The 27595-nt window shown below is 44.5% G+C and overlaps 1 protein-coding gene and 1 long non-coding RNA gene across 18 annotated transcripts in view; one reads left to right on the forward strand and one right to left on the reverse strand.

Moving 5' to 3' along the window:
- Nucleotides 1-801: 801 nt before the first annotated feature.
- DDX18 (DEAD-box helicase 18) lies at nt 802-16874 on the reverse strand. Its single transcript, XM_010979316.3, has 14 exons — nt 16715-16874; nt 14707-15171; nt 12483-12623; nt 11215-11350; nt 10748-10848; nt 10440-10639; nt 10232-10346; nt 7790-7929; nt 6770-6931; nt 6315-6467; nt 5492-5605; nt 4054-4110; nt 3566-3743; nt 802-2557 (listed from the first exon to the last, which is right to left on the reverse strand). Exons 1-14 carry the CDS (start codon nt 16797-16799, stop codon nt 2415-2417), a joined length of 2190 nt encoding a protein of 729 aa, XP_010977618.3. The 5' UTR covers nt 16800-16874; the 3' UTR covers nt 802-2414.
- A 1412-nt stretch (nt 16875-18286) lies between these two features.
- The window catches only part of LOC105088470 (uncharacterized), a 104068-nt gene continuing 94759 nt past the window's right edge, over nt 18287-27595 (forward strand). For 7 of the 17 annotated variants that reach the window (XR_010380538.1, XR_010380543.1, XR_010380545.1 and 4 more), the window contains exon 1: nt 18290-18527. This is a non-coding gene — a long non-coding RNA (uncharacterized LOC105088470). The other 10 variants (XR_010380539.1, XR_010380542.1, XR_010380540.1 and 7 more) reach the window with 7 other exon arrangements.

Consider the following 27595-nt stretch of genomic DNA (forward strand, 5'->3'; position numbering starts at 1 on the left):
CACACGCAAGCTTGTTCAGTTCTTACCAGCCCAAGAGGTAGGTTTTATTACTTTCTTTGTTCTGCTCATTTAATAGGCCCAGAAAAGAGGGAGAGCTGGAATCTGAATCCAGGCACTGCGGTCCCAAAGAACTCACTTCTAATCATTTTGCATTTCTGAATAAACACAATCATTTTCTGGTTATTCTGAATTCAGCATTACTTAACTAACCTGGCCAGTTAAGCTCAAAATAAACGTATAGGAATGACTTACCACCAGCAGCTCAGAGGACCCAGAGGTTTCTATCTGCACGTAGTGGTCTGCGTGGCTCCTGGCCCACGCTGCCTGGCCTTCCTGAGGAAGCTGCTTAACCTCCTTTGTCAGGGGAATGGCCCCCACATGCCACCAGCAGCTGTGCCCTCAGCGCGGGGACCTGAGGCCGCCTTCTCCTTGCCCACGTGAGCCTTGCAGGTGGTGCCGCCCTGCCCTCGTATCTGACTCTCGTGATGGGCTCCCTCACACCCGAACCCGGGCCTGGTGGGTCAGGTCTGGTTGGCTGTCTGGATGTTCCCTGGCTGGACCGGCCTGCCCGCAGAATCGCAGAATCACACGGGGCTCCTGGCAAGTCCTGAAAGCTGCCGTTATTACAGTCAGTCCTTCCACCTCCTCTCTGTATACTTTTCTCAAAAAATCTCCAGACTGACTCACAGCAGAGGTCAACAATGGCAAGACGGGGGCACCGACACGCTGAGACAAGGAGGGCCGGCCTGGGATACGCACCGTCCACAACTCAAGTGCAGGCAGACCACGGGACACACCAGATACAAAACGGATGTCATTATTTAATGACGCAGGAGAATGACATGTTAGGAAATGACCTGGTTACAAACAGTGAGTAGAGGATGCCTTACTTCACTTTCGGTAAAAAAATTAAAAGTATGTATACAAAACACTGGAAGGTTATGTACCAAAATATTGACAGTATTTACTTCTGTTCAGTGATTAAATACTCTTCTCTTTGCTTTTGTGTATTTTTTTGAAACATGATTTCTGAAACAAAAAAGAAAACCAAATTACTGGAAAGAGAACTAGTTATTAGAAGCCAGGAGTCCAGCAGTCAAGGTCTGAACCCAGGACACGTGCAGCTGGGGAGACAGTGGTGGGGCCCAGATGCAGAGCATCGTTCCTTTCTTCTCCTCCTGGAATGCGGTTGACCGGACAGTTTCTTCCACATTTCATACTCAGTGTACTTACATTTAATAGGAATCTATGAATATTAACTTGCACGACAGCAAAATGATGCTAGCAGCTTTGGTTTAAAATTGCTACAAAATGGTTATTACATTATTACAAACACTAGAAACAGGACACAAAACACACTAGAAAATCAGGGGTTCCTACAGCAAAAACCCCACCTGACTAAAACACTGCCTCTGCTGCTCTGTTCCTTTTCAGTTTTCACCATAGATCTATTTTTCTTTCATGGATCTGGAAGAGGCAGTTTTTCTCAAAAGGATGTTCTGCCCTCTAAGCGCTCTGCAGATTTGGAAGGGCTCACCAAACTTCTAACACTTCAAACAAATCTGCCTAAGGACTGTCACCACCCTTTATGCCTTAAAACAAACAAACAGAAAAAACAAAACAAAAAGCAAAATTCTGCCAAGTTATCAAATGGAGAACAGCAGAGTATTGTACCTGTAAATGAGGCTCAGAACTCTCAGCTCTCCCTCAGCCCTACCTCCAATGCTGGGACTGCTAGGGATACTTTATTCAAGTGATAAAGACAACCTCTATTTTTACTCTTGAAAACATAAAAAGGAGAAAGATTCACTGTTCTAAAAGCCGGTGTTTATAAAAATCAGTGCCACCTTTAACTGAAGGTACTTCCCAGAGCCTCTGCCTTTTTACAGGGAAGCATTTTCAGGAGGGGTCAAGAATCACGGTCAAGGTCCAAGAAACAACCAAAATCAGAAAAAAAAAAAAAACAACAAAAACCAAACTCGAGACAATTTTCTGCATTACCACCACCACTACCACTGCCTGTCCAGGGTGCTAGGTCATTTGCCTTTGAAGGCAGGTTGGCAGAGCAAGCCGTGCCACAAGTCTTCAGACACCAGGGAGGAGAGATACAAAAAGAGTTATACTAAAACAATAATAATTTCGGGGAAAAAGATTTAAACTTAAAAATATTCTGTCATCACAAAGACTAAAAAGGTCCCTTGCCTTACTCTTGGGCAATCAAGAAATATCCAAATGTTTTATATCCCCAAATAGGAGACCTGCTGGAAATACCAGTGCTCAGCGCCTGCAACCCAAGTCAATTTACAGTCATGTAGGTCAGTCCAAATCCCAGAGCAACAAAATTCCCTCATCAGAGCAAGGGAAAAAAATCCACTTCAGGACAGAGCTCTGCACGATGGGAGGGGGGCGTGCCTTCAATGGGAGAACTGCCTCCTGTCGGAAGGTTTCTTGCTAATGTGTTTGAAGATCTTGGACTTCTCCACTTTCTTGGCTTTCTGGTAGCCGAACCCACCGCCGCCTCCTCTCTTTTTAAGTTTGCCGTCATTGCTGTTCACGTCTGAAGGTGAACGTTAAGGAAATCAAGCAACACACAGGCAATGAGCTCCAAGGTACCACCCACAGGAGAACCGCCGGCTGTGTACCACCGGCCCCCCCACCACCTCCCTGAACCACGAACATGGGTGACATTCCCGACAATCAGGAGTGGCCATGTGACCCTGGACTGAAACAGGTGTGATTTTTAAGCCCAGTACTAGTTAGATTAGTTATTTTCTCCCCGCAAGGAAGCAGAAGACACTTACTTATAGGGAGTTATGAGGTCAATCAGCAAGTTTGTAGGGACACATTAAAAATTACCCTCAGTGTCCAAATGACCTTTGCCCCTGCTCAGACCTGATCAGGAGGGCTTTGCCAAGGGAAGGAGCTGTTCTTCCCTTTACGGGACTGGACGCTCACTCCAAGCCCACGATGGGGACAGCCACCCCAAACTTGGTCCTCTGGTCCCCTCGGCAGTTACGACCATCGTGTTCATGAGCAGGCCTCGCTCTGGCTTGTGTGCAGTGAAGCACGCGTTCTAAACCCCAACAAAGCAGCCAGAGGGGAGTCCTCTGCCTTTTATCTTGAGTAGCACTTCTTTTACTCTCTTTTGCTGATCCTGCAACTTCCTTGTAGGAAATGCTCCAGTGGCTCTGCGAGGATAAACTCCTTCAGCTTCTTCAGGGTGTCCTGCTCCTGTGTGCCCTGTACAGGGAAGCTAACACCCGCCTGGCCCTGCCTGCCATTTTACCCCAAGCCTCTCTCCAGAATGTACAACTCTCCCCTCCGCAATCTTCCACTTCAATTCCTTTGCCTTTTTTAAAGTCTAAATCATGAATGGTCTTGTTTCTGCAGTCTCCACCCTGACCTGAATCCCTGCCCACCCCAAGCGGGCACTGACACACGGGCAGTGAGAAGGATGAACGCCTGGGCCCCCAGGCCTCAGCCAGAGCGCACACCCACCCAAGTGCTAAGCCCCAGTGCAGCCCCGAGTTCCTGGATGAATTCACAACCACAAAGAAAAGGATACTCAGGTCAACAAAAGGAGGCACCTTGAAACCGAATGACAGAGCAACTTGAGGCAAATTTAAGTTATTAACGTTAAAGATCTGCTTCAGAGAGTGGGAATCATACGCTCGGATGTATGACTTATACGCCTCTTGGGCTGACTTGTGAAGGAAATAGTTCTTTTCTATCAGTTTTTCAAGCTGAAACAGGAAGAAATACTGGTTTTAATAAAATAAAAAAGCACATTTCATATAAAACACTTGTTCCACTACACTTGCTCCAAGCTTTGTAATATTTGCAAAATCAAGTGAGAATGGTGACAAAGTTCTCGCAAGATATGGACTGAAATGAGGCAGACAGCAAGGGGCGTGGTGGGCAGTGCAGCCAGGAACCCACCCCTCACACAGGCCGAACCGCTCGCTTTATGAAGAGGGAGACCCAGAGGACACGGGCAATGAGACACTACAGAGGTGGCGCTGGAGTGACCTCCCCCGCCCGCCCACTGCATACCTGAGACTGAATGTCTGAAATTTTGGACCAAGAAAACTCAAATTCACTTAATGGAACCTAGAAAACAAAAGCATGAAGATCAGTAACCAGGACGGCACCACTGCTCACCAGGCACTGAAGACGGGGGTTCCTTGGGCCAGACACTTGCTCCCTCTTGTGGAGAAGCCTTACCTTACCTCTGCTCATTGCACGTGACCATGCTACGGACCTTCCTGGAAGAAAGGGGGAGAAACTGGACAAAGACAAGGAGTCGTCGAAGCCCTTTTCTCTAAATAAGGACCTCACCACAACGTGAACAATAAGCCTGATGCTTCCAGTTAAGACGAACCACAAGCCCTTCTCTCCGTGTCAGGAAAGCGGCCCTGTGACAGCAGAGGCCACCGTCCACAAACCCCTTCAGGAAGGATTTCTCACCAGCCATCACTTCTTAGGTAACTGCAAGAGTGCCAGACCCGTGCAGGTGCTGGGGGCACAGAGCAGCTGCCCCGTCACAGCCCTGCGACCCTCAGAGAGCCTGCAGCCTCGGGGGGGGAGACAGTGACGACAGCTCGGCGAGCACTCATGCTGGAGGCACGGGAAGGAGGGCAGGAGACCGGAGGTGGCCGTCCAGGGGAGACGGTGGCCAGCTGAAACCAGGGGCCATCAGGAAAGGCAGGAAAGGACATCTAGGACAAAAGCACCCCGGACACAGGGCAGTTTCTAGGAACAGTTCCCAGCTGGCTGGCAGAGGAGACTCCACCAGGCAGGACACTGCCAGGGAGGCCAATGAGGCAAATGCCACGTAAGAGAAGGCCTGACAAGCGTCCACAAGCCCGAGTAAGAAAGGGGCTAAAGCCACATTAGGGCGGGCTGGAGACCAGAATGAGTGGAAAGTAAATGGAAAAAATGTGAACCACATTTCAAAATGGCAGATTGAAGATGGTGACAAGCTGGAGCCACGCTGGAGTGAGTGGTGGGGGAGTGGGTTTAGGTCTGAAGTTATTTTTCTGCTGAGACTTGAGACGGTGAAGAGTTAACACAGGGGAGACACAAGGCCAAACAGAATTGATGAGTAAGGGACAGGAGGAGGAACAGGCAGGAGTGGCCAGGCTCCCCATGGCCTCGGGGAGGTAAAGGGCCAGCAGGAAGACAGGTGGAGAAGAAGGGAGCGGGAGGCACACCCTCACCGGCTGTGAGGGGGCCTCGGCGTGGAGGTTTCCGGCAGGGCTGCAGGGAGTGAGGCGGGAGACGGGGGACACAGACACCGAGCCATGGGGGTCATTTTCAACCATGTCAGTCTCATCTGCTGAACGGCTGGACCAGCCATCCTCAGCACCCCAACACTCTGGACTCCTCGGACACACCTAGAAATGGGGCCCAAGGCCAGCTGCCCTGGCAAACAACCCCTATCGGCAGGAATCAGCCCCCAGTGTAAGGTTTTCCAAGCAAAGCCCTTTACCTTGGATTGCTTCAAGTAGCGGAGGAAACCCAGTTCTTCCGGGCGCAGGATGAGCAGAGCGTGCCCTCTTCCATTCAGGCCCCGGGCTGTTCTACCCACACGGTGGATGTACTCCTTTGGAGGACAGAAAACCTGAGGTAGCACACTGGGCCCGGGGGCCGTCTGCCTCCCCAGAGCTTGCTTGGTGGCGGAGCAAGCGTGTCAGCACGTAGGTGTGAGACGGCTCCCGACCCCGACCCGGCAATGGCCTGTCACCACGTTCCCCGAAGCTGGTCCTCCACCCCTTCTGCAGGCAACACCCCAAAGAGGGAACAAGGCAATGACTGGGGCCAAGGAAAGCTGGACAAGATATTCACATCAGCTCTACGATCTAATCAAATGACTATTAAGTGGGCTTCATCTTCGAAATGGCTTTTGGAAACATGTTTAAGGCTGACTGTCAGCGATATAATCTATCGTTTGTTGAAAACACCGAACAGAACTTATTTTACTACATGTACTACAGAATCATATCTGGCTCTGTAAGCCAGTTTTATATCCTTCTGAGGCCCACTGCTCTTCACAGATCCTTCCAAGCCCGTAACATTCCTAGGTCCCACCATGCCTCTCAGATCTCCCTGCACACACCCTCTCTGGGTCCTGCCAAGGCCCTAAACAGGCATCAGCAGCAGAGAAATACTGCAGCCCTTGTACAGTGAAGCATGACTCGAACAACGACAGGATAAACCTTTGAATGTGGAACGTGGTACTTGTCAGGGAACCTGCAGGGTGGTTCACTCCCTGACGGAGAGCCATTCTCGGACACCCCGAGGATGCCAGTTACCTTGGGGTCATCTGGAGGGTCATACTGAACAATCCAGTCGACTTCAGGAATGTCCAGCCCTCTAGCTGCCACGTCTGTACACAGCAGTGTCCCCGAATCCGCATTGCAGAACTGGAAGAAGGTGGTCGTGCGCTTGTTTTGTTTCTGCCTTCCCTAGAGTCAAAGTGAGACACCCATTACAACAGGAACCTTGGGGCTACTTCTGGGGGGTCTCGATGAGGAACCCCTGCACTCGGCACTACTAACCTGCTTTATTTCAGGTTCACCCCCAAGGGACAGCGTCTCTTCCTCCTTTCTGGTCCTCTCCCTCCACCCCCAGCCCAGCTCCCTCCACACAGGATCCACCACCCAGTACCGCCCAAACTTCTCAGAACTACGCTGGAAGCCTCAAACCCCAACATCTATATAATGTGATAGACACAACCTGTTTTAGTAAACTGATCACAGTCACTTACATGAATGGCCAAGACAGGCAAATCGATGTAGTTCAGCAACTCGTAGTGGTATTTCACAGACATACAGGATGAAAAGAAGACCATGAGCTTCTTCTTCCGGTTCTTCTTAAGGAACGTAAAGAGCAAGAGGAATCTCTTTTCCGAGGGACAAATAACATATCCCTACGAGAGGTGCAAGAGAACAGACACAAAATAACAGACACTTGCAGCTTCACGAACCAACAGGATCTGACGGAGAGCACAGGTGAATACCGCACACACTGCCAGGCCTCACCTACAGCAGAACTACTGCCTTCGCTGTAACAAAGCATCCCTAAAGTAAGACTCATTTGGGCTCTTTTGAGTCCTTGTAACGGCTGCAATCACTGGATACGAAGCACTTTTCACATTACTGAGACCACTGGTTATCAAGTTCTTGCGGCCATCATAGACCAACGTCTCTATTAACTGGAACCCTCAGAGTGTATCAATGACCCATTCTTGGAAGGTCCAGCAAGATGTCACATAACCACAGCCTAAGTGTGTTGTCCTAAACAGAACAACAAAGCTGGATGAATATATTTTTAAAAAATTAAAAAATCCACAAAAGCCTTTAAAGCTAAACTGTTACAGAAAATACTTTATTCATCAAGAGAGTCAATCTCAAAGCTCTATTTTTAAGCAAACTCGTTTGGGTCTTCATCACCTCACTCCCACAGCTACATGCTTGAAAGCAGCCTCTCCATCTTCTAACTCACCTAATGGCTCAGAGCAAGAGATTATTAAACAATACATGTTTTCTTTTAACTTGTCTACAATGGGTAGTGATGTATTAATACCAACCCTGTGGCAAGCAGTGTTAAGAGACAAAGAGCTGATCAAATTAGAGTTAAAGACACTATACACCAGGAGAGTCAGAGACCCAATACCCAAGTTCACACATTGGAATTAAAAGTTTATTAACCGTTTGCTTTCTAGATGGTCCTCCAGATCTGCTGGGAAACACCAAAGAGCCTTAAAACTGAAGGTGCTGACAAGTACCTGCTCAAGACCATCCACTGTGGCGTTAGCTTTGTCATCATCAACACCAACGTACAAGGGCTCCTTTTTCAGAGAAATCCTCGCCAGGTCTTCAACCTTCCGCGTTTGTGTGGCAGAAAAGAGCATGGTCTGTCTGCGTGCTGAAACACACCCGTATAAAAATAACCTCAATCTTTCAGGGTCTCTTTAGAATCGATTCATAACCAAAATGTTCCAAGAATCATCAGGGACGAGAGATGTGGTATCATTGCAGATAGTAAGAAAAAATATCACCAACAACTTTCTGGCTATAAATCTGACAACTGAGATAAAATGGACAATTTCCTTGAAAAAGAAACTGTTAAAGCTCACTCAAAAACAAACAGCCTGAACAGCCTTGTATCTTATTAAAGAAATTATGGTTAAAATCTTCACATAAAGACTCCAGCCCCAATGGCCTCTCCTGGTGAATTCTATCAAACATTTTAGGAAGAAATATTTCCAGTACTTCATAAACTCTCCAGGACACTGTAAAGTGCTAACTCACCAACTCACACTTTTAACACAATTTTAGCGAAGCGAGTCCAGAAATACATATAAAGGATAATGCATCATGACCAAGAGGAGTTTATTCAGGAATGCAGGTTGGTTACAGGTTTAAAAATTAACCAGTATAATCTGCCATATTAACAGACTAGAAATTTAACATTTATTTCTCATTTAAGAAAAGTCTCAGCAAAACTAGGAATAGAAAGGATCATCCTCAGTCTGAGAAAGAGCATCTACCAAAAACCTACAGCTAATGTCACCCTTAACGGTGAAGACCAAATGCTTTCCCGCCTAAGACTGGGAATAAGACAACACTGTCTTCTCTTGCCAGTTCTATTCAGTACTGTTCGGGGGGTTCTGGCCAGTGCAGTCAGGCAAGGAGACAATTAAGTGGAGAATTTTATTTATTTTTTTATTTGTAGATGACATGATTGTCTCTACAGAAAATCTAACAACTAGCTGCATTTGGAGGGTCCTCCTACTGGACAACCCAGTTGGATATAGCAGTAAGTAACTTCCTGGATAAAAAACAATATGCGAAAATCAACTGTATTTGTATATATAAGCCACGAACATTTTGAAATTAAAATTTTAATGAAAGATTTAGGGATAAATCTAACAAAAGACATGAAAAAATCTGTACACTGAAAACTCTGGACCACTGCTGAGCAAAATCAGGGAGCTAACAAATGAAGATACACCTCATCCATGTGCTGAATGGGTCAATGCTGTCTCTTAACGATGATCTGCATTCAGCACAATCCCAACCGAGCCCCTGAAAGTGCAGAGACTGACGCACTGGCTCTGAAATTCACACAGATATGCAGAAGATAAGAACAGCCAACATAATTTTGAAAATGAACAAAGCTGGGGGGTCACATTGCCTAATTTCAAGACATACTAGGAAGAACCAGAGCTTCTATACACCGCTGACGGGAATGGAGAACGGCACCAGACAAACACACACCAGCCCCTCCACTCCTAGGTAATTACCCTACAGTACGGGGAACACATGCCCGTGAGAAGAGCTGTAGATGAATGTTCACAGCAACTTTCCTTACAGCAGCTAAAACTGTACATCAGCAGTTAAATGGATCAATAAACAAGCTGTGACACATTTATGTACTAGAACGCACTGAGGAATAAAGCAAAGAACCACTCATACGTGGAATGGCACGGGTCAGTCACAGAAGCATTAGCTGAGCACAAGGAGCCAGACAAAAGGAGAGTCATACTGTATGGGTCCATCCACAGAAATCCCTGGACACCGTGACCCAGGCTGACAAAGCAGATGGACGGTCTCCTGTGGGAGAGACACGAGGGGCTGTCGGAAGCGGTGATGGCGCTGCCGCTGAGAGTCACAGGGAGGAGTTAAGAAGGCACACAAAGAAACTTCGCAGGGGAATGGAAAAGTCTGCTGAACTGACTGCGGTGATGGTTTCAAGGAGTAAACAGGCCAACACCCACAAAATCGTGTATTTAAAGTAGGTACGGATTATACAGTCAATCATACCTCAATAAAGCATTAAAACCACATACTGCACTGAACCATGGTCTTATTACAGCTATAAGCAGCTTATAATGCTGCAAGGGCTATAGCCACGGTATAATGCAAACGTAACAGAAGGCAATGGTCAACAGCCACCTGGGAGATGAGGGAAGAGAAAGTAAGATGAGAGTGGAATGAGACGTACGTTAGGACTGCTTGACTTGCACTGTAACCGTTCATAGAGCAAAACCGCTGTATTAAGTTGCTAATAAGACTGGCGCTTGAATTGCAAACTACCTCTAAGGTTGACTGGCACCACTACTCGGCTATATTAGAATTCTGGCATTAATAGTTCTCATATAGGAAAAACTCTCACCTACTGCCAACAGCTATTTGCAACCCACGTGCAGATGCTACCTACTTACTTGGCAGAAGTTTAATAATTTGCTTTAATTCCTCTTCGAACCCAACATCCAAGATACGATCAGCCTCATCGATAACCAGACACTGTAGGTTTTTATACATAAACCCCGGGGTGTTCTAACAAGACAAAGGACAAGGAACAACTGTTAGCCGTCAAGTGTATGTTTCACACGAGACAAAAGACGGGCACTACAGACAGCGTCCTCTCACCTGCATGTGGTCCAGCAGACGGCCTGGCGTGGCCACAATGATGTTGATCCCATTGGCAAGTTTCTGTGCTTCGGCAGACCTGTTACTGCCGCCCATTATTAACCCGTATGTGTGAACGTGGTGTGTCATCAGCTCTTTAAGAACACCGAAAGTCTGCATGGCCAGCTCCCTGGTAGGTGAGAGAATCAGGACTCCTGTTCCTAGAAAGCAAACAATGATTCTGGTGAAAGTCAAACTGCGGTCATCACCATGAGTCCATTAAGAGCTCCAGTGAGACACTGGCAGAGACAATCGGACCACGGGCTTACCATTCCTGGGCATGAACTTCAACTTCACAATGAGTTCAACTGCGGGGATAAGAAATGCCAGAGTTTTGCCACTGCCTGTTTTTGCAGCTGCTAGAAGATCCCTACACGTTAAAAAGGAAAAGGAGAGAGACGCTCAGTCTACTTAAAAGTATTTACTGACTGCCCACCACGTGCCGTCACACACGCGGCAGGCACCAAGCCTAGATCGTAACAAGAACAAAGTCCCTAACTTCTCAATTGCTGAAATCAAATATGTAGGTCAAACACTTAACTCAGAAGTAAGAATTGTGCTAAAAGCAAAAGTCAACACTTTTCTCCAAATCTCGGTAAATAACCTAAAACCTATAATGAAGGCTGGATATATTACCCAACACGGTCCAAAACCAACAGAACACACTGGTATTTTCTTTCCAAAGTACGAGCACTAAAAACAGACACTAATGGCTGAACCTCAATGTTAATCATACCTGCCTTCCAGAAGCGGTCTGATACTTTTATGTTGAATTTCAGTCATGTTTGTGAAGCCCATTTCTTTTATTGCCTTCAGAGTGTTCTCATTAACAAGATTAGCTAGCGAAGCAAATGAAGTATCCTCAAAAGCTCCTAAAAAGATCATTTCTCATTAGCAAATTTAGCTTCTCTCCATAGCGAGCCTGCTCTAGTTACCCACACGAGTTCTGCTGAGGGGAAAGCCTTGCTGGGCTGCTGTCTAGCTTAGAAAAGCTTCTTCCAGTAAGAAAAGACAAAACCCCAGCCATTACCATATAGCACCAAGATAAAGACCCCACACTTTCGAAGCCTCTCCACTGCTGATGGCTGTGGGACTCAAAGCCCAGAGCCCACACTGTAACAAAATCATAAGGGAAGGAGAGGAGGTACCATCAAGGGACTTGCATGGAATGAACATGTCAAGGCGGGGTGGGGGTGGGGATGGGAGTGCAGGGGGAGAGTTCAGAGAGGAATGATATGTTTATGTTCTGTGGCATCTCTGACCTCTACCCACTAGATGCCAGAAACCCGCCTCCAGTTCTGACAACCAGACATGCTGGCTGCCAACCCTCAGTTTGCCGGGGACAGAGGAGGTTTACAGGATGCAGGACTTTGAATGCTTAACTGAGATGAGCTGGTCACCCTACCTGGGAGGCAAAACTGCCCTGGTTGAGAACCACTGCCATAACCTCTGCAACTGCGATTAAAGCAAGTCTCAATATTTTAACAAACCAAAAACTCCAACCAAACAACTTGAGTAAAGTCCAGACATTCCTGGTTGGAGCAACTGATTCTGGTCTAAACTCTTGACTTTTTATTGTAAAGAAACAGAGGCCAAAGGAGGTGACCCTGGCACAAGCCCCTCCGTGACGTTAATTCCATCCCTCTCTTTAGTAACCGAACCAGTGTTAAACCTCTGCTCTCCAGCTTCCAGGCCAGTGATCTTCCCACTACAGCGTGGAATGAGCCTGAGAAAGTGGCAAACCAAAGGAACAGAGGAAGGACCTCAAGAGCTGTTTGGGCGTATGTTAAAATATTTAGTGTTAGGAATAAAGAAAAAGGAAAAATAGAGATAGAAACCATCAGAACGAAGGCACACAGAATGGAAGACAAAAAGCAGCACTTGGATGTAAAATCATTTCCTGTCAATGCTTGTTTTTTCCAGGTAAATCAAATATCACCACTGAACCTCCAAACTGCACAACCCAGGGAGGCGTGACACTCTAGAAAATGCCCTGAAAGTTACCTGTCAGTCCCAGGGGCAGGCTGGGCACCTCGCTGCCATTGTCCCCGTCCTCTGGCTTCTCCACACTGTCTTCTGTTTCCTCAGGAGCCTGGCCATTGTCTTCAGAGTCTCCTTTGTCTTCAGTTTTTGCTTTTTTAGTATCTTTGGTTTAAAAGACAAAGTCCCCCCCCAATTTTTTCTTAAAATAAAAATACCAAATGAGATCACAGAATAAAAATGTATGATGCAAACAGCCGGATATGCAAAAGCTTAACACATTTCCAGTTTTAATTTGCCAAGAATCTCTTCTTCATGATTAAAAATTTGGTTACATTAAAAAACCTGGGGGGACATGTAGGCTTGCCAACAAAACTTTATTTTTAAGGCTTCTTAATATATTACACCATCTTAAGCAACCAAGAAATTCTTTCATAAGCTGAACTAAACTATTTAAGTATATTCATCACACCCAGGTCTATAAACTTCACTGAGGAAAAAATTCAAGGGTATGTGATTAATTTTTTTTAAAAAACTCATAACAAGCATCAATTTTTCCTCCTACTCTATTAAACATAGTTTCTATAAAAGCTAATTTTTAAAAAAAGATGAACAGAAACACCAAAGACTCTTCATGTTACCAGAGATAAACCTCAAAGCCAAGCACGACAATCTACTTAGCTGGACAGAAACTGGCCTGTTCCCCGAATGTCAGCAGTTGGGGGGATGAAAGGGAAGGCCGGATGGCTTTTTATTTGGACATTCACAACTTTCATGACATAGTCGTCTAAGTTACCTTTCCAGAGACAAACCGTCACACTCTTAAGTGTTCCACTCTGGGTCAAATGGGTCGGCCACCATGCTGGGGCTTCCATACCTTTACGGCATTAGTGATGCTAGTCAGAAGAGAACTGACTTACACCAGAACTCAGGACTCTCTGTAGCCCAGGACTGGCCTCTTCCTTGGGCCTTACCACCACCCTCCTGGGAGATGGTCAACTCTGCGAGACCCACACGTTCAAAGGCCACAGGTATCATCAGCTGGTCACTCAAAGGTTCCCAATAGGAGTTAAACTCCCAGCCCTGTACTATCATTCCCTTAGGCACACTCAGAACAAGATTCTTAAAGGCACTAATAATTCTAGAATAGGGTGCACAATCACTTTAAATCAAAACCGTAATGACAAATCCTTATGCTTTTCTCTATCTTGTTTCACTGTTTCTTTAAACAATTTCTCATAACTTCCAGGTGTGCTATAGCATATAGGCAGCAAACAGACAGCCATGCATGTTTGGAAAATTCAGAGCTCTTTTCTAAATGAAACCTTTATCTCAGATAGGAGCTGAATAGATATGCTAACCCAGGTGCTGGCAAACTTTTTCTTTAAGGGGCCAAATAACCATTTTAGTCTTTGCAGGCCATGGGGTCTCTGTCACCACAAAGGACAAGTAGACAAATGGGCACTGCGGTGTTCCAATAAAGCTTTATTTGCAAAAACAGCCAAAAAGGCGGACTAGTCTGCTGACACCTGTTCTATCCTCTCTGGAAATCTCTGCTTGCTCACATCTCAGTTAAGATGCCTACTCTTTCACCTAAGCTTATTCATATCCAAACATCTTCCGAAACAATACAGCGCCGCTGCCCCCCACTCAGCCCCAACACTATCCTGGCCATTCTACTCGCTTGGAAATTAAAGTTCCGTTTATTCAGACGTCTCCTAACTGCTAGTTATACATCTTGCGTATCCAAATTAAAACAAAGTCTCCTTTCAAAGGCAGAAATTTATAGGAAAAAGAAATGGGGCAAAATACAGGTAAATGCAAAGTCCTTTGATCCATAAGGACCCAAGAAGATAGATCTTACCATCAACCAAGATTTCTTCCATGACAGCAACCCACAACTCTCTCTGCAAATACGTAAACCTAAAATCCTACATCATAGTATGTGCTGTTCATCACAAAAGCCCAGTTAACTGCCAAAAAGAGCACGTTTCTGTCATTCTAAGGAGATTCTTATTTAAGAGCGAGGTTTTCTTCAAGGTTGTTAGACATGACATGTCACTAGGTAACTTGAGAAAACTTAAAATGCACCCCCACCAACGCTTCCTTTAGCTACCAGACTAGTTTCCAGTACGCCCGTGAGTATGGCGGAGTCTTGCACGTCATCTGGACAAAGTAACAGAGGAAAGGCAGAAAGATAAGTATAAAACACTGAATGGCTTAAGTTCAAAGCAAACAAAGCACGTACCAGGGCCAGCATCATCCACCATTTTTCTCTTTTTCTTCTTCTTCTTTTTTGAATCTGAATTGGGAGACTGCATCGCTGCTTCCTCACTGGTCAGTATGGTAGATTCCTTGGAGGATTTTTTAACTTTTACTTTTCCCACTGTTTCTTTAGCTACATCTCCATTTTGGGCTTCTGACAAGCCCGCATTCACAGACGATTTCATGGATTTTTTAACTTTTCCAACTCCTACTGCTTCTTTAGATATGTCTCCATTTGGGGTTACTGTCAAGCCCTCATTCATAGACTGTTTCAGGGATTTTTTAACTTTTCTACCACCTACTGTTTCTTTAGATACATCTCCATTTTGAGCTTCTGACAAGCCCACATTCATAGACTGTTTTAAAGACTTCTTAACTTTTCCACCTCCCACTGTTTCTTCAGACACATCTCCATTTTGAGTTTCTGAAAGGCTCACACTGGAGGCCCCTGTTAAGAAACAGAACACACACTGTGACAAAGGAGAGATTTACTTAAAAACACTAGAATCCCAAATGAGAAATTTCATGGCTACCAGGACTGAAATGATTTAACTTTTTACTTCCTTGTCACGTACGTTAAAACCACTTCCAATTTTACAGTGTTCTACTACAGGACAGGTACAAAATTTTTTTTAAGTAACAATGCTGGAAAAGGGAAAGCTGCATTGATTTCTTAACTTCAAAAAACCACATCTCTGTCTGTAAGGAGTTAAAAGTCCAGAACAAGAAAACTTCAATGAGGTGAAATATTTAAACAGATAAGGCCAGAAAATGGTAGTTACAAAATATACATTGTAATGTTAGGTATTTGATAAATATACTTTCCTAGGCATCAATAAACTGAAAATTCTGCCTATGAAACCACTTATCTGTCCCAATGTTTATCATATATAAATAACTAAAAATGTCTTTACCGAAGTTTCTGTTTATATATAGAAAAAGTTAGTGGCATCTTTTAATTCTCACCTTTAAATACCCAGAAATAGTTAGTAATGCTTTATTATTCTGTAGGAAAAGAAAATCTAAGGGAATTTCAAAAACATTATTCTTAAAACCCACACATCTCTTTTCTCCTCCAAGATTTTTTTTTTCAGTCAACTGATCTATTGAAATTGACTAGGGTAAGGCATTATGCCTCCAACACTGACCTAGGGGTTTACCCGTTACACAGAACCTAAAAAGGTTAACATGAACAACTTCAGGACGTCTGGTTCACTATCAGGAAACTAGGACTGCAAATGAGGTAGGAGAAAAAAGTGACGTTCATGTAAAATCCTTTTCATGTCAGTATGTGCTAAGGATGCAAATTTGTAGAAGCTCTCAAGAAATTCATAACGTAAAATTAGAAGTGACGGGAAGGCAGGGCAAGAGAGCATAGAAAGCAATTGGGGAGCTGAACGTGAGGAAGTTCTACAGGAGTTTGGATAGAGTGGAGAGCAGAGGAAAGCAACGGGATCAGGAACGCTTTGTGAAAAATGACGCTTGGCTTGTTTCCAAGCGATATAGACATGAACTAGATGGGGAGAAAGGGACAGGCGTAGAGGTGAGAAAGTCCCACGTGTCTGACTGGAAATGAGAACTGGGGGCTGGGGGGAATGAGGTGGTGCCTGAAGCTGGTGAGGGAGGCAGAAAGGGGAGGGTGGAAGTGGAGCAGGCAGGTTTAATCGGAATTGCTGCTGGAGGCCTGGGAAGGACCTCAAGAAGCCTCCTGCACAAACTCTAAGGAGGAACCGCCGCTCAGAAAGGTCAGGGGCGCATCTGGGGCCACGCGGAGAGTGGGCGCCTGCACCGGACCCGACTCGAGGCCGCCCGGGCTGCCTTCCGCGCCCCGCAAGCGTGCGTGCTCCGGGGGAAGCTGCCGGCGCTCCACCGGGGCCGCAGGGCTCCGCCACCCGCGCCGCGGCGCCCGCAGCAGCCGCCGCGCGTCACGGCCCACGTGCGGGCTCCCTCCGCAACCCTGGCCGCCGCCACACTCCGCGCGCGTATCTCACCCTGTAGCTTCAGGTTTCGCTGTCGCAATTTGAGGTTCCGCTTCTCGATCTTCTTGCGTAAAAGTTTCATCGGTAAATGAGACATGTTGTCGGTGAAGCGCCGTCACGGTGGGGCCACAACCTGGCTCCTCAGCGCTCTGCAGTGACGTCACTTCCTTCCAGACCGCACGTGCGCAGTTGAGCCAACAGGAAATGTATCGCAGAAACGCTTACGGTAGGCAGAAAGGAAATGTGTCCGGTCGGAAATGCTTCCGGGCGCCTGCGCGTCGTACCCTTGGAGAACGGATTCTTTGGAACGCCCTCTAGGGGAGCGGAGGCCCGGCCCTGCACCGGGTTCCCATCGCGCCTGAGCTGTCCGCGTACTGGGGCGATTTGGCCGTTTGAGTTTCCCCAGTGGAAATAGTGAAGAATCAAGGCTGAACACAGAGCCTTAGGGAGTCTCCATTTTTATGTTCCTACCCTCTTTGGATCCTGGATGATTTAAATTGAGTAATACCTAAATTTCATACATATATGTGTTTCTAAATTTGTGTGACCTCTCTCTTTCGTGAGAAATACACTTTCCCTGTCACTTGGTACTTGGTAATCCACACTAAATATAACATTTCTCAAAGCAATATTCTTACTCTTGTTTCACACTGATGTTTTTCCTTTGATGGATGTCACTCATTTCCTCCTAAATTCCAAGTCCATTAAAAGTTCTGATTAGCATGCATTTAGATTAATTTTACTACACTATTAATAGATTGGCTGCAGTTTGAAAAACAGAGGTTCATAATCCCCAGAGCTGTCACCCACGGCTCCTGTAGGAGTCCAGGTCAGAAATTAGTCTAACTGGCTAGTAGACATTGTTGTGTGTGTGTGTGAGAGGGTATATTAAAAAAAAAAAAAAAAAAAAAAAAAAAAAAAGATTGTTGCCAACGTTAAAAAATTGAGATAGTTCTTGCAGAAATTCGTATTTTTCTTTCAAAATTGGTCCCAATGGGCTCAAGTTACCTTTGGCAATAATCAATTTGAGCTGAACAATAATTGAAAGAGTCAATGAAAGCTGATTTGTTCACCTGGAGTGTCAGGGCATGAGCCTGTGGGGATTAGACACAATCGCAGAGAAGAGGGGAGGGGGAGAAAACTGGGGAGGGAGGTTAAACAGAACATAAATAAAGCGACTGAGAAAACACTGAATTGGACTAGAAAACTGAGACAAACAAACCATGATGTGCTTAAGTTGTTAATGATTAGGCAGGCTAAGGGATGAGAAAGAAATTTAAACTGGCATATAACACAGAAACACACATCTCAGTTCAAGTATATATGTGTCTGTTTAAATTGATATGTATCAGTCTTTATATATGTGTTTATGTACATTGTATTGTTTATATTAATTTTTTTATATATTATGAAGTTTTGACATCTTAAAAAAAAAAACCCTTTCTGGCTGAAAAGAGATTGCCCCTCCAGGGATTAGCCAGTTTTTAGAGCCAGCAAAAGACTCAGTCAGGAGTGCGCCTTTAAATATGCAAACTAACTAATCCAGAGCCACACCTCCTGCATCTGGCCTGTGTACCCGGAGACAACGTTCCTCTGCCTTAATCATCCCAAGGCCAGGTACCAAGCAATTTAGAATCCATCTAAATTATCCAAACCAGTCAACCCCAAAGTGTTTATTTTGCCTTGCCTCGCTTTTCTTGAGGACACACCAAACAAGTCTTGACCTAGTCTCTCCCTGTGGTTCTGCCCCTTCTGCCTTTATCAGATGCTGGTGCTTTTCCCGGTGGCCTTGCATGGTTTGACATGCCTTCTATTTCTAGGACCGGTGAGTATAATAGACTATGTTTTCTTGAGTCTCTCCTGTTCAACTCTTGTGGCCATACCTGACTGTCACATACAAGAGCACAGAATATGCATACGTATCTGTTTGTGTCTCCATTTTACATAATATATTTTTGCAAAGAAAAGAACAAATCTGACTTCATATTAGATCTGTTCCTTTGGCTCTAACACTGTGCTCTGTTTTCTGTACTGGTTCTGCACCTTTCATAAAAGAATGTTGCCTGGAGTCTGAAACATACAGGATCACCTATTCTCAAGGCCCTGAGCGGTATAACACTTTCCCATTCATAGAAAGATAAAAAGTTGCAGGACAGAAAATAACATTTGTTTCATTATAGATTTACAGGGACACCCTGACCTGAGCCATCTGCAAGAACAAAGGGTTCCGACACCAGAAAGTTTGCAACAAACAACCACACTCCCACCACTTTTTAGTATAAAAGGAGCCTGAATTCTGACTTGGGGAAGATGGTTTTCTCAGGCTGCCAGCTTTCCCAGTAAAGTTGGTATTCCTTGCCCCAACATTTCGTCTCCCGTTTTATTGACCTGTCCTGCAGTGTGCAGAACCAGCTTGGACTTGGTAACATTTTCACATGATTGCACATCTGAGTGTTGGGTCTGTGACTTTGAAATTCACAACCATCACTCTTAGGTGCAACAATTAGCGTATCTCCCATGTTCCCTGAAGGTGCTTGGAAATGCTAAATTTTAGGGATTGACAACCTTTCAGTTGACAGATAAAAGGCTAGTGATTCCATCCCCTCCCCACCCCTCCCAGATTTTAGGAAAGGAATAGGAAATGATAACCTTGCATCTTCTCTCAAAACCGGGGGTGGGAGTTTTAATAGAGTGCATTTCCCAGACCAGGTCTGGTCAACAAGTCAGTATCATTGGAATGGACTTAAGAAAATTACCTGTGAAGTTTGGGGAAGTGGCAAGTAATCACATGCCTCTGAAAATCCTTTGGCCCCTCACTGCTAGAGTCTGTTTTAGTACCTGTTCATTATAGGTTTAAGTCCTTAAAACTTTTTGCTTGGGCTTCCCATTTCAGATATCTCCCTCCCCAGAATATATTCCTTTCTCTATTATTCACTTATTGAACACTTATTTCCTGACATGTTGGTGCTAGGAGTATGTGATTGCTGTGTGCTAAGTTCCAGGAAGAGCATTGTGGGCCAGGATCGACATGGCCATCTTCTTGGAGCTTACAGGGCTTCCGTGGAAAAGATAGACAGTTAAACAACCAAGGGAGGCTGGTGATAAGGGAAGCCTGTGACAGGGCAACACCCTCATCTGGGAGTGGGGTTGGGAATGAGTTCCTGGTTCAGTACCCGCTGTGCACGTGCACTGGGCTAGCGGCAGACAGAGCAGGGAGCAGAGATGCTGCCTTTTACCTGCCTGCTAGAAATTCTTAAATTTAACATGGACCATGCCTTACCCGTAACGTTCTTTCAATTTCATTTGTGATCCTTAAACCTCAGACAAGTGTTTGTAAAATGAAAAGCAGGTTTGTGCGCGCATGGTTTCTTTTCATTTCAAATAAAAAAGGGAAAAGCCTCATCTCACTGGGAAAAGAAATCAGTCTATTTCACAAACCCCTTAGAATGTGAGTCAGAAATAATTGATCCACTCTCTCCAATCATTGCATTTGGACACATGAAATGACTTTTCTGGAAACTCTCAAATGCTATTTTCTAGAAGTTTAACCACCCGCTAGTGTGTAGGAAAGTGCAGCCTTACTGTAAGTAAGCAGGGAGTTGCATCCTTCACGTGTCTTGACCCTGGTTCTCTGCAGGTCTGCGTTGTACTAAGCAGGCAGCGGGTGCTTCACAAACGTCTCTTCAAAGAGCTGATGGATCTGAAAATGAGAGGAGCATATTGGGGAGTATTACCGCACTTCTCCAAGTGATTATTGCCACAGTAGTTTTAGAGGCTAGAATGGGAGTGACAGACTCAACAGAAATCTTTCTCTCAATAAGTGTATTCATTTATTACTGAAAGATCTACTCTGTGCCAGGTACTATTTTGAGCCCTGGGGATCAGCAGTGAACAAGACAGGCAAGATTCTTGATTCCAGGGAGCTTCCTGCCTGGAGACGGGAGACAGATATTAACAAGGGAAACACGTGAATGAACAAGGTAACTTTACACAGAGCTAAATTCAGAAAGACGTTGAAACAAGATGCTGTCATATAATAGAGAGATTTGTAAGGGGCGCAGACAGCATGCTACTCAGGATAGAAGGTGTTTTTGTGGAGACAAACTCAGCCAGGCAAAGACCTGAGGCCAGAGAAAGGGCCGGCAAAGATAAGCCTCAATATTTCATAAAATAACAATACAGGACTGGGAGTGGGGATGGTATGGCTCAGTGATAGAGCACGTACTTAGCATGCATGAGGTGCTGGGTTCAATCCCCAGCACCTCCATTAAAGTAAATAAATAAATAGATAAGTAAATAAATAAATAAGCAAACCTAATCACCTCCCCCCTAATAAATAAAATAAAATTTAATTAGTAAATTAACTAAGGAGGACAAGAGCAGCTGTGCAGGGGTGAGTGCAGGGCTTGGGCCAGGCTTGGGGAGTGAGGCTTGAATATTAGTAGGGGCTGGTGGTGGGGACAGTGAACCCTCCAGCCTGACCACGGATTCTTGGATCACAGACTGACCCTTGTTCATCTAGTACCTTGTGGAAATAAGAGTTCGGAACCGGGATTTATTTTTAATGCACTTTTTATTCGGCATGACTTTGGACTTACAAAAATGCTGCAATGATGGTACTCTGCACCCAGGCTCCCCTGGTGTTAACAACTCGTGTAGCTATGAGCCCTTTGAGAAAATTAAAACATTAACTTTGGTTCATTACTATTGACTAAATTACAGATTTACTCAGATTTCACCAGTTTTCCCACAAATGTCTGTTTTCTATCTCGGGATCTAATCCAAGATGCCATATCGCGGATAGAGAATTTTCCGAAATACGACTTTTGCCATTTCCTGAACAACCTGTGTGAGTAAATGTGGGTAGTGGCTACCAGCTGCAAGCTGGTAAGTTCTACAACTTACTTCCTAGCGGTTCATTTTTACTGCTGCTTTATTTCACGTGAGTACAAGCCACGTCTCCCCTCCCCTGTGTTTGCTCACCCCATACTTTCCCAGCGTAGTGTTGGGATTCACCTAATGGTCCTTTCATAGTGATTTTAACAACCACTGGGTCAACTTATTTCCTTAAAAGTTTTAAAAAAATGGACTACTTTTGCAGAATGAGTTTTAGGGAAGCAACCGCTGCCTCCCAACCCTTTATCTGGCTATTTCACTCCAGCAAAACCTGTGAGAAGTCTGACTCTTCATCACCTGGTTTTGTGCAGTTTATCAAACTACCTACCCGTATCACACCTGTTGTCTGGGTCTTTACTTCACAGCTAATTTCCCTCTCTTGAAGACAGGAATGTTATTTTATTCATCTTTAGAGACCGCCTACACTTAGAACGTTCCATTTATTCACTGATTCTTTCAAACTGGTACCTAGTAATTCACGGGGATGTGCCAGGTAATGGGCTCGGTGCTGGCAAAATAGAGTTGGATTAGCCAAAGCTCCCACCGCCAAAATGCTTGTGCTTTTGGTGGAAGTCAGAGATGTCTTTATTCCCATTTAGACTTCCCACACCAGCACGGCACCTGGAGTTAAGTAGGTGCTCCGTAAATGTTTGAGAAGAACTGACAGCAGTGGAGAGAACAGGCAAGATGCTCAGGTGTCTGATTCAGTGGTTCAGTAGGGTCATTATGAAGGTCATGGGACTAGGACAGAGTGAGTTTTGATATACTGTGTGAGAAAGAATTAGCATAGCTGGGTGACCAATGGGATGGGGGAGTTAAGAGAGAGGGAGGAGGAAGTATGCTTCTGAAATTTCCAGCGTGAGATATGTTGTCTGGGATACAGGAAGAGGAAGAAAGCTTGGAGAACGGTGGTGGAGAGGAGGAAGGGAGATGGGAAAATGAGTTTAGCAGGGAACATTTAGTTTGAGAAGAATTCCATATCATAGATGATCTGCAAATACCTCTTGGATGAGTGAAGGTAGGAATGGATTGTTACTTGAGTATCAGTGGGCAGATGGGGAGGATGGACTAAATGGGGAGAATTTTTTTTTTTTGGGTGTAAAATTCTGAGTTTATGGTGCCAGTGGCCCAGCAGTTTTGGCAGCTGGAGCAGGTAAAGGAGGGGCAAGGACAGGTGGCACAGGAGCTGGGCCCTAAGCATGGATGGAGTTTGGTTGGGGGGTGATTTAACAGAGGTGTAAGGTGGGCTTGAGCCTCCTGTCTGCAAGGGAGTGGACTCATCAGAAGTTTTTGAGGGAGAGTTGGGTAAGTACTAGTGAAGATAAGGAAATGTGGGAACAGATCACAAGGTCCTTACATAAGAGGCTGAAGTTTGGGCATAATTTCTGAGAATATAGGCTTTTGAGAAGAGCGGTGAGGGTAGTCAAAATTATGCATTTGGAGGACTTTTTTTTTTTTTTTTTGATCAGCGATGTTCAGATATACTTGGACAAGGGGATCTGGGGGCTGTTTGGTTAGTCCAGGAATAAAGGGAAGGGATTTCATGGTGCTTGTTTCATGCCCCCTTGTGGTCTCCGTTGCTTGGCACACCCTCCCCCACTTCCCTGCCTCCTTTTAGTTTTGCGCATGCGAGGGTCAGCCTCCTTCTCATCATCCCTTAAGACTCAGCTTCAGTGCAGCCCCCTCGGGGAGCTTCCCAAAACCCCGGGGCAGGACTGCTCCCTCCCTCCTTGGCGCTGCCCCTGCGCTGTGTTTCTATGCTCCTCTCACACTGGGTGGTAAAGTGTTCTCTTGATTATCTTACTTTCTAGTACACTGTGAGCTACTTAAGAGACAGACATACCATCCTTGGGTTCCAGAACTCTGCCTAGCACATAGTAGGCACTCAATCAATTGATTTAAATTATATTGGATAAATTAATGACAGGGAAAATGGAAAGAAAAGAATGAATCAAGGGTGTATTTGGAGGATAAAACTGGTAAGATTTAGTGATTAATTTAATTAAGAGAAGACCTGTAGAGTTGATGTATTCATTGAAGGTAGAGTGCAGGTGGTGAGCTGTCTGGGAGTAAAAATTCCTGCTATTCATAGTACATATATGATATTGTTCTGAAAAGGTACCATATATGTACAAATGTATAGTAATATATAATACATAGATATATTAAAATAATAAATATAGTACACATAAATATGAAAAATTATTATACATGTAAATTATATCCATAAAATGCTGTATATATAATGCATATTTAGTGTAAATAGTATTTTATAGTTGCCAAACTAAATGTTTTGATTCCAAGAGAAGAAAATTAAATTTAGTGGCTAAGGACTCAGGCTTGGAGTAAGATAGCTATAAGCTTGAATTCCAGCTCTGGCATTTACTGGCTATGTTACTTTGGGCAAATATTTATTCATTTTTGGCCTCAATTTCTCTATCTGTAGAAGGGACATAGAGCTGTGTGGGGCTTCAGTGAGATTATATTGGCTAGGCACATTTACTATGATGCTCAGCGTTTTAAGTGACAGCTGTCATTATCGTTCATGCACATGGAGCAGAATTAAAAAGAGAGTTAGGTAGGAACAGGGTCAGCCCGTTACAACTAACAACTGTGGGGAAGCCCTCGAGCTGAGGACTGGAATTTCTTCTAGGGAGAGAAAATGAGGGATGAGGGAAATAAATCTCTTATAAATTCATGTAATCAAGGAGGAAGGGAAGAGCTCAGTGGTAGAGCACATGCTTAGCATTCATGAGGTCCTGGGTTCAATCCCCAGGACTTCCATTAAATAAATAAATAAATAAATAGACCTAATTAATTCCCCTCCAAAGAATTTAATTAAAAAAATTTAAAATAAATTCATGTAATCATTCATTGAGTGAATGTAATTAAACTGCACTTATCAAAGCATCTGGTGGAAGAATTTCTGTATTTTGTACCAGAAATTCGGGTTGAAATTCTAACTACGTTCATGTGACTAATTGGGAAGAGTATATCCAAGCCAGGGTCACCTTTCTGCATCAGAGCAAAGAGAGTGTGTTAGCCCTGGGTAGAGAGTTATGATTATTGAGATGAGATTTTCTTGAAACCCCATGCTGAAAACTGACACTGCTTATCCATTTTTAGAATACAGGGGGGGGGGGGGAAATCTGGTTCCTGAAACCTGAGAGGAGTGCATCTTCATATACCTTAATTGAACATTATACTGAAAATATGAAATTTATGAGTAGCTGGTTTGATTCTCCAGCTGATGACCCGGAACAGTCTGTTGCAAACTTCCATAGGTTCCCTTGCTTAGGTTTATGTAAGGATGTGCAGAGACTAACTCATCCTGTTTGCCAGAATTTCTAACTTGTTTCCCCAAATGGGGGGCCTGGGAGCCCAATCTGGGATGAGAAAGCCAGGGGTATGGTGTCCGGGAGGACCCGTGGAATGCCAGGGCTGGACGGAAGGGTGTGGCATCAGCTCCTCAGAGCAGAGCCTCGGGGGGGGCATCTGTAGATTCCTTTCTCCTGGGAGAAGATGGAGCAGGGTTCCCTCTGATGCAATCATCCAGCTTGATGATTGCAGAAAAATTTGATTCTGTGTTCTTACGTATTCCACACACACTGGAAGGAGATAGTGAAATGGGGGTCACACATCTGGCTTTAGACCAGGAAAACAATTCTGCTAAAACAAGGGGGCCCCGTGCCCTGGGTAGCTCAAAGGAAGAATTAGGCCCAGTATTGGTTAGATCTTCACCTTAGCCTGCACCTTCAGGTTAAAATATATTTTTTTTAAGGCAAAAAGAAACATGAAGGTACATTTTCTTTATTTTTAAATTTTTTTCTGCATCAGTTAGCATCGTTTTTAAAAGTTTCTTTTAATTATTTTTTTGGGGGGAGGTAATTAGGTTTATTTATTTATATATTTATTCATTTATTTATTAATGGAGGTCTGGGAATTGAACCCAGGACTTCATGCATGCTAAACGTGCACTCTACCACTGAGCTAACCACCCTCTACATTTTCTTTAGATAATTTAATATAGCAATCTAGTTGTCCTTTAAAAGTTGTTTCTTACTATCTACAATTAATATGAACTGGGAAATAACAAAATACTGATGCTGGCTCAGTGGCCAGTCTGGCCCAGGGTTTAGGTGCAGATCCAAGTGGAAATCGTTTTCTTTTTCTTTGAAATCACAATGTTTATTGCCAATGTCATCTGTCACATGGGTTTTAATCCCATCTGTCACATGGGTCTTAATTGCTCGTTTCTGTCCAGGACACCCAGGATATATTTTATATCAGGTATTTATTAATGGCATTAATAAATTGCAAGTTTTATATCCAGTATCATTAATGGTATTAGAACATTGATAATTAGAAGTTGAGTTAGCCTCAAACTTGAATTATCCAGCTTAGGATTTTACAAAAATGCCTCATAGTCGGGATTTGAAGATACATCTTGAGATTATTTCCATATTCATTGAATAATTTTCCCCCCCATACACCAAATCCACCATAACTGGTTTGATGGAGGGATCTCAGGCTCACTGGGCTGCAAGCATGGTAGAATTTGGCTTTTTAACTCTTACCTTGTCCTGTCAGATCTCTGGATCTGCTGTGTTGTGGGGCCCCTTAAAAATATTTCAGTTTGATTTTTGTAATTTTTCATCTTAAGTTATTAAAAAAAATCTACCTATTGAATCTGTCAATCTCTTATTCAGTTCAGATCTCCCTCCTCCCTCTAGAGCAGTCTAGGTGGTCCTCGGCAAAGATCTGAAGGGGAGGAATGAGGCATTTGTCTGCTACTTTCTTCTTCCTTCCTCCTTCTTGTGCTTGTTCCTTGGACATTGCAGTGAGGAGGAGGAAGAGGAAAAAAAAAGTAAAGAGTCATTGACTGTCTTGATTTTCCTTGGTGAGCTGGTTCTGCTTTGTTTTGTTGTTGGTTGGAAGTGCTTTCTTCCCAGGCAAACAATCACTTATTGGTGATGGGTGGTTACCCTACCTGTTTTCCTAGTCGTCACCCCTTATCTAACTCCTTGCCTCAAGGTTGGAACAGGGGGAGGCCCCAGCCATTTCCATGGGCAAGGAACTGCCTAAGAAGTTCCCATAGGCATTGGAGGTCCTTCTGTGATGCACCTGTATCTTCCAGTGGATCCCGAGGTGGCAGCCTCAGTGCATTTCCCTATCATGCACATGCCTCATTATCCCCTGCAGTAGACATCTCTCCAGCGCGTCGACGGCATCAATCTCATCTATGTCTTCCGGGCCCTTTAGTTCCTGCAGTGGTTTATCTTCCACCCATTTTCTTAGATAAGGCACTGCAGTGGAGCTAAAGGTGCTAAAGAAGTGTACATGGTTAGTTATTTCCTCTTGCCTTTTTCCCCCTCTTTTTTTTAAAGTCCTCTCTGCTCACCCTTGTATGAACAAGCCTTATACTTAGTGCTTCATTATCATGCGCAACTTTTTGCAAGTAGCTGGCTATGCATTTCCAAGCATAAGACTTCCTGAAGGAAGAGGGCAGGTGTAGACAAGGGAGGCCTGAGCTCTGAGTGTGGTATGTTGGCTCAGTGCCTATTAGGGTAGCTGTGTTGGTGTTGTGCCCCTATGTTTGGGGAAATTCTCTGTGACTGTACAGTAAGACTGTCTCTTTATTGTCCTCCACCCTTTTCTTCTAATCTGCCTCATGTCTGTGAGAGAGGGATAACCAGCTGGCATCCCCTAATCCGACAGCGTCTTAGAGTCAGGCTGTATAAACTTGGGGCCAGTTACTTACATTTTTCTGCTTTGTTTCCTTATCTGCAAAATGAAGATGATGTTAGTAATTACCTCGTAAGGTTGTTCAGGGAATGAAGTCAGTAAATACGTGTCGAGGGCTTGAAACAGTGCTATCAATAAATAGCGTATAATGTCAATAAGGTGTTCCTTTGGCTTGCTATTTTGTGTCTTTAAAGAAACCCTCATGCAGGCTGGAAGTAGCCAGAGAGCTCATCAAAAATGTGCTTCCTGTAC

The sequence above is a fragment of the Camelus dromedarius genome, chromosome 4 (assembly GCF_036321535.1).
Source record: "Camelus dromedarius isolate mCamDro1 chromosome 4, mCamDro1.pat, whole genome shotgun sequence".
Classification (NCBI taxonomy): Eukaryota; Metazoa; Chordata; class Mammalia; order Artiodactyla; family Camelidae; genus Camelus; species Camelus dromedarius.

What these genes read in the sequence shown, in the direction of transcription:
- DDX18 (XM_010979316.3), bottom strand. Translation starts at nt 16,799, where the DNA reads ATGTCTCATTTACCGATGAAACTTTTACGCAAGAAGATCGAGAAGCGG. An exon ending in CAGTGGATGGTCTTGAGCAG is followed by an intron (nt 6,932 to 7,789) that starts GTACTTGTCAGC and finishes CACCTCTCGTAG; the next exon opens with GGATATGTTATTTGTCCCTC. An exon ending in TGCCTGTCTTGGCCATTCAT is followed by an intron (nt 6,468 to 6,769) that starts GTAAGTGACTGT and finishes CTTTGACTCTAG; the next exon opens with GGAAGGCAGAAACAAAACAA.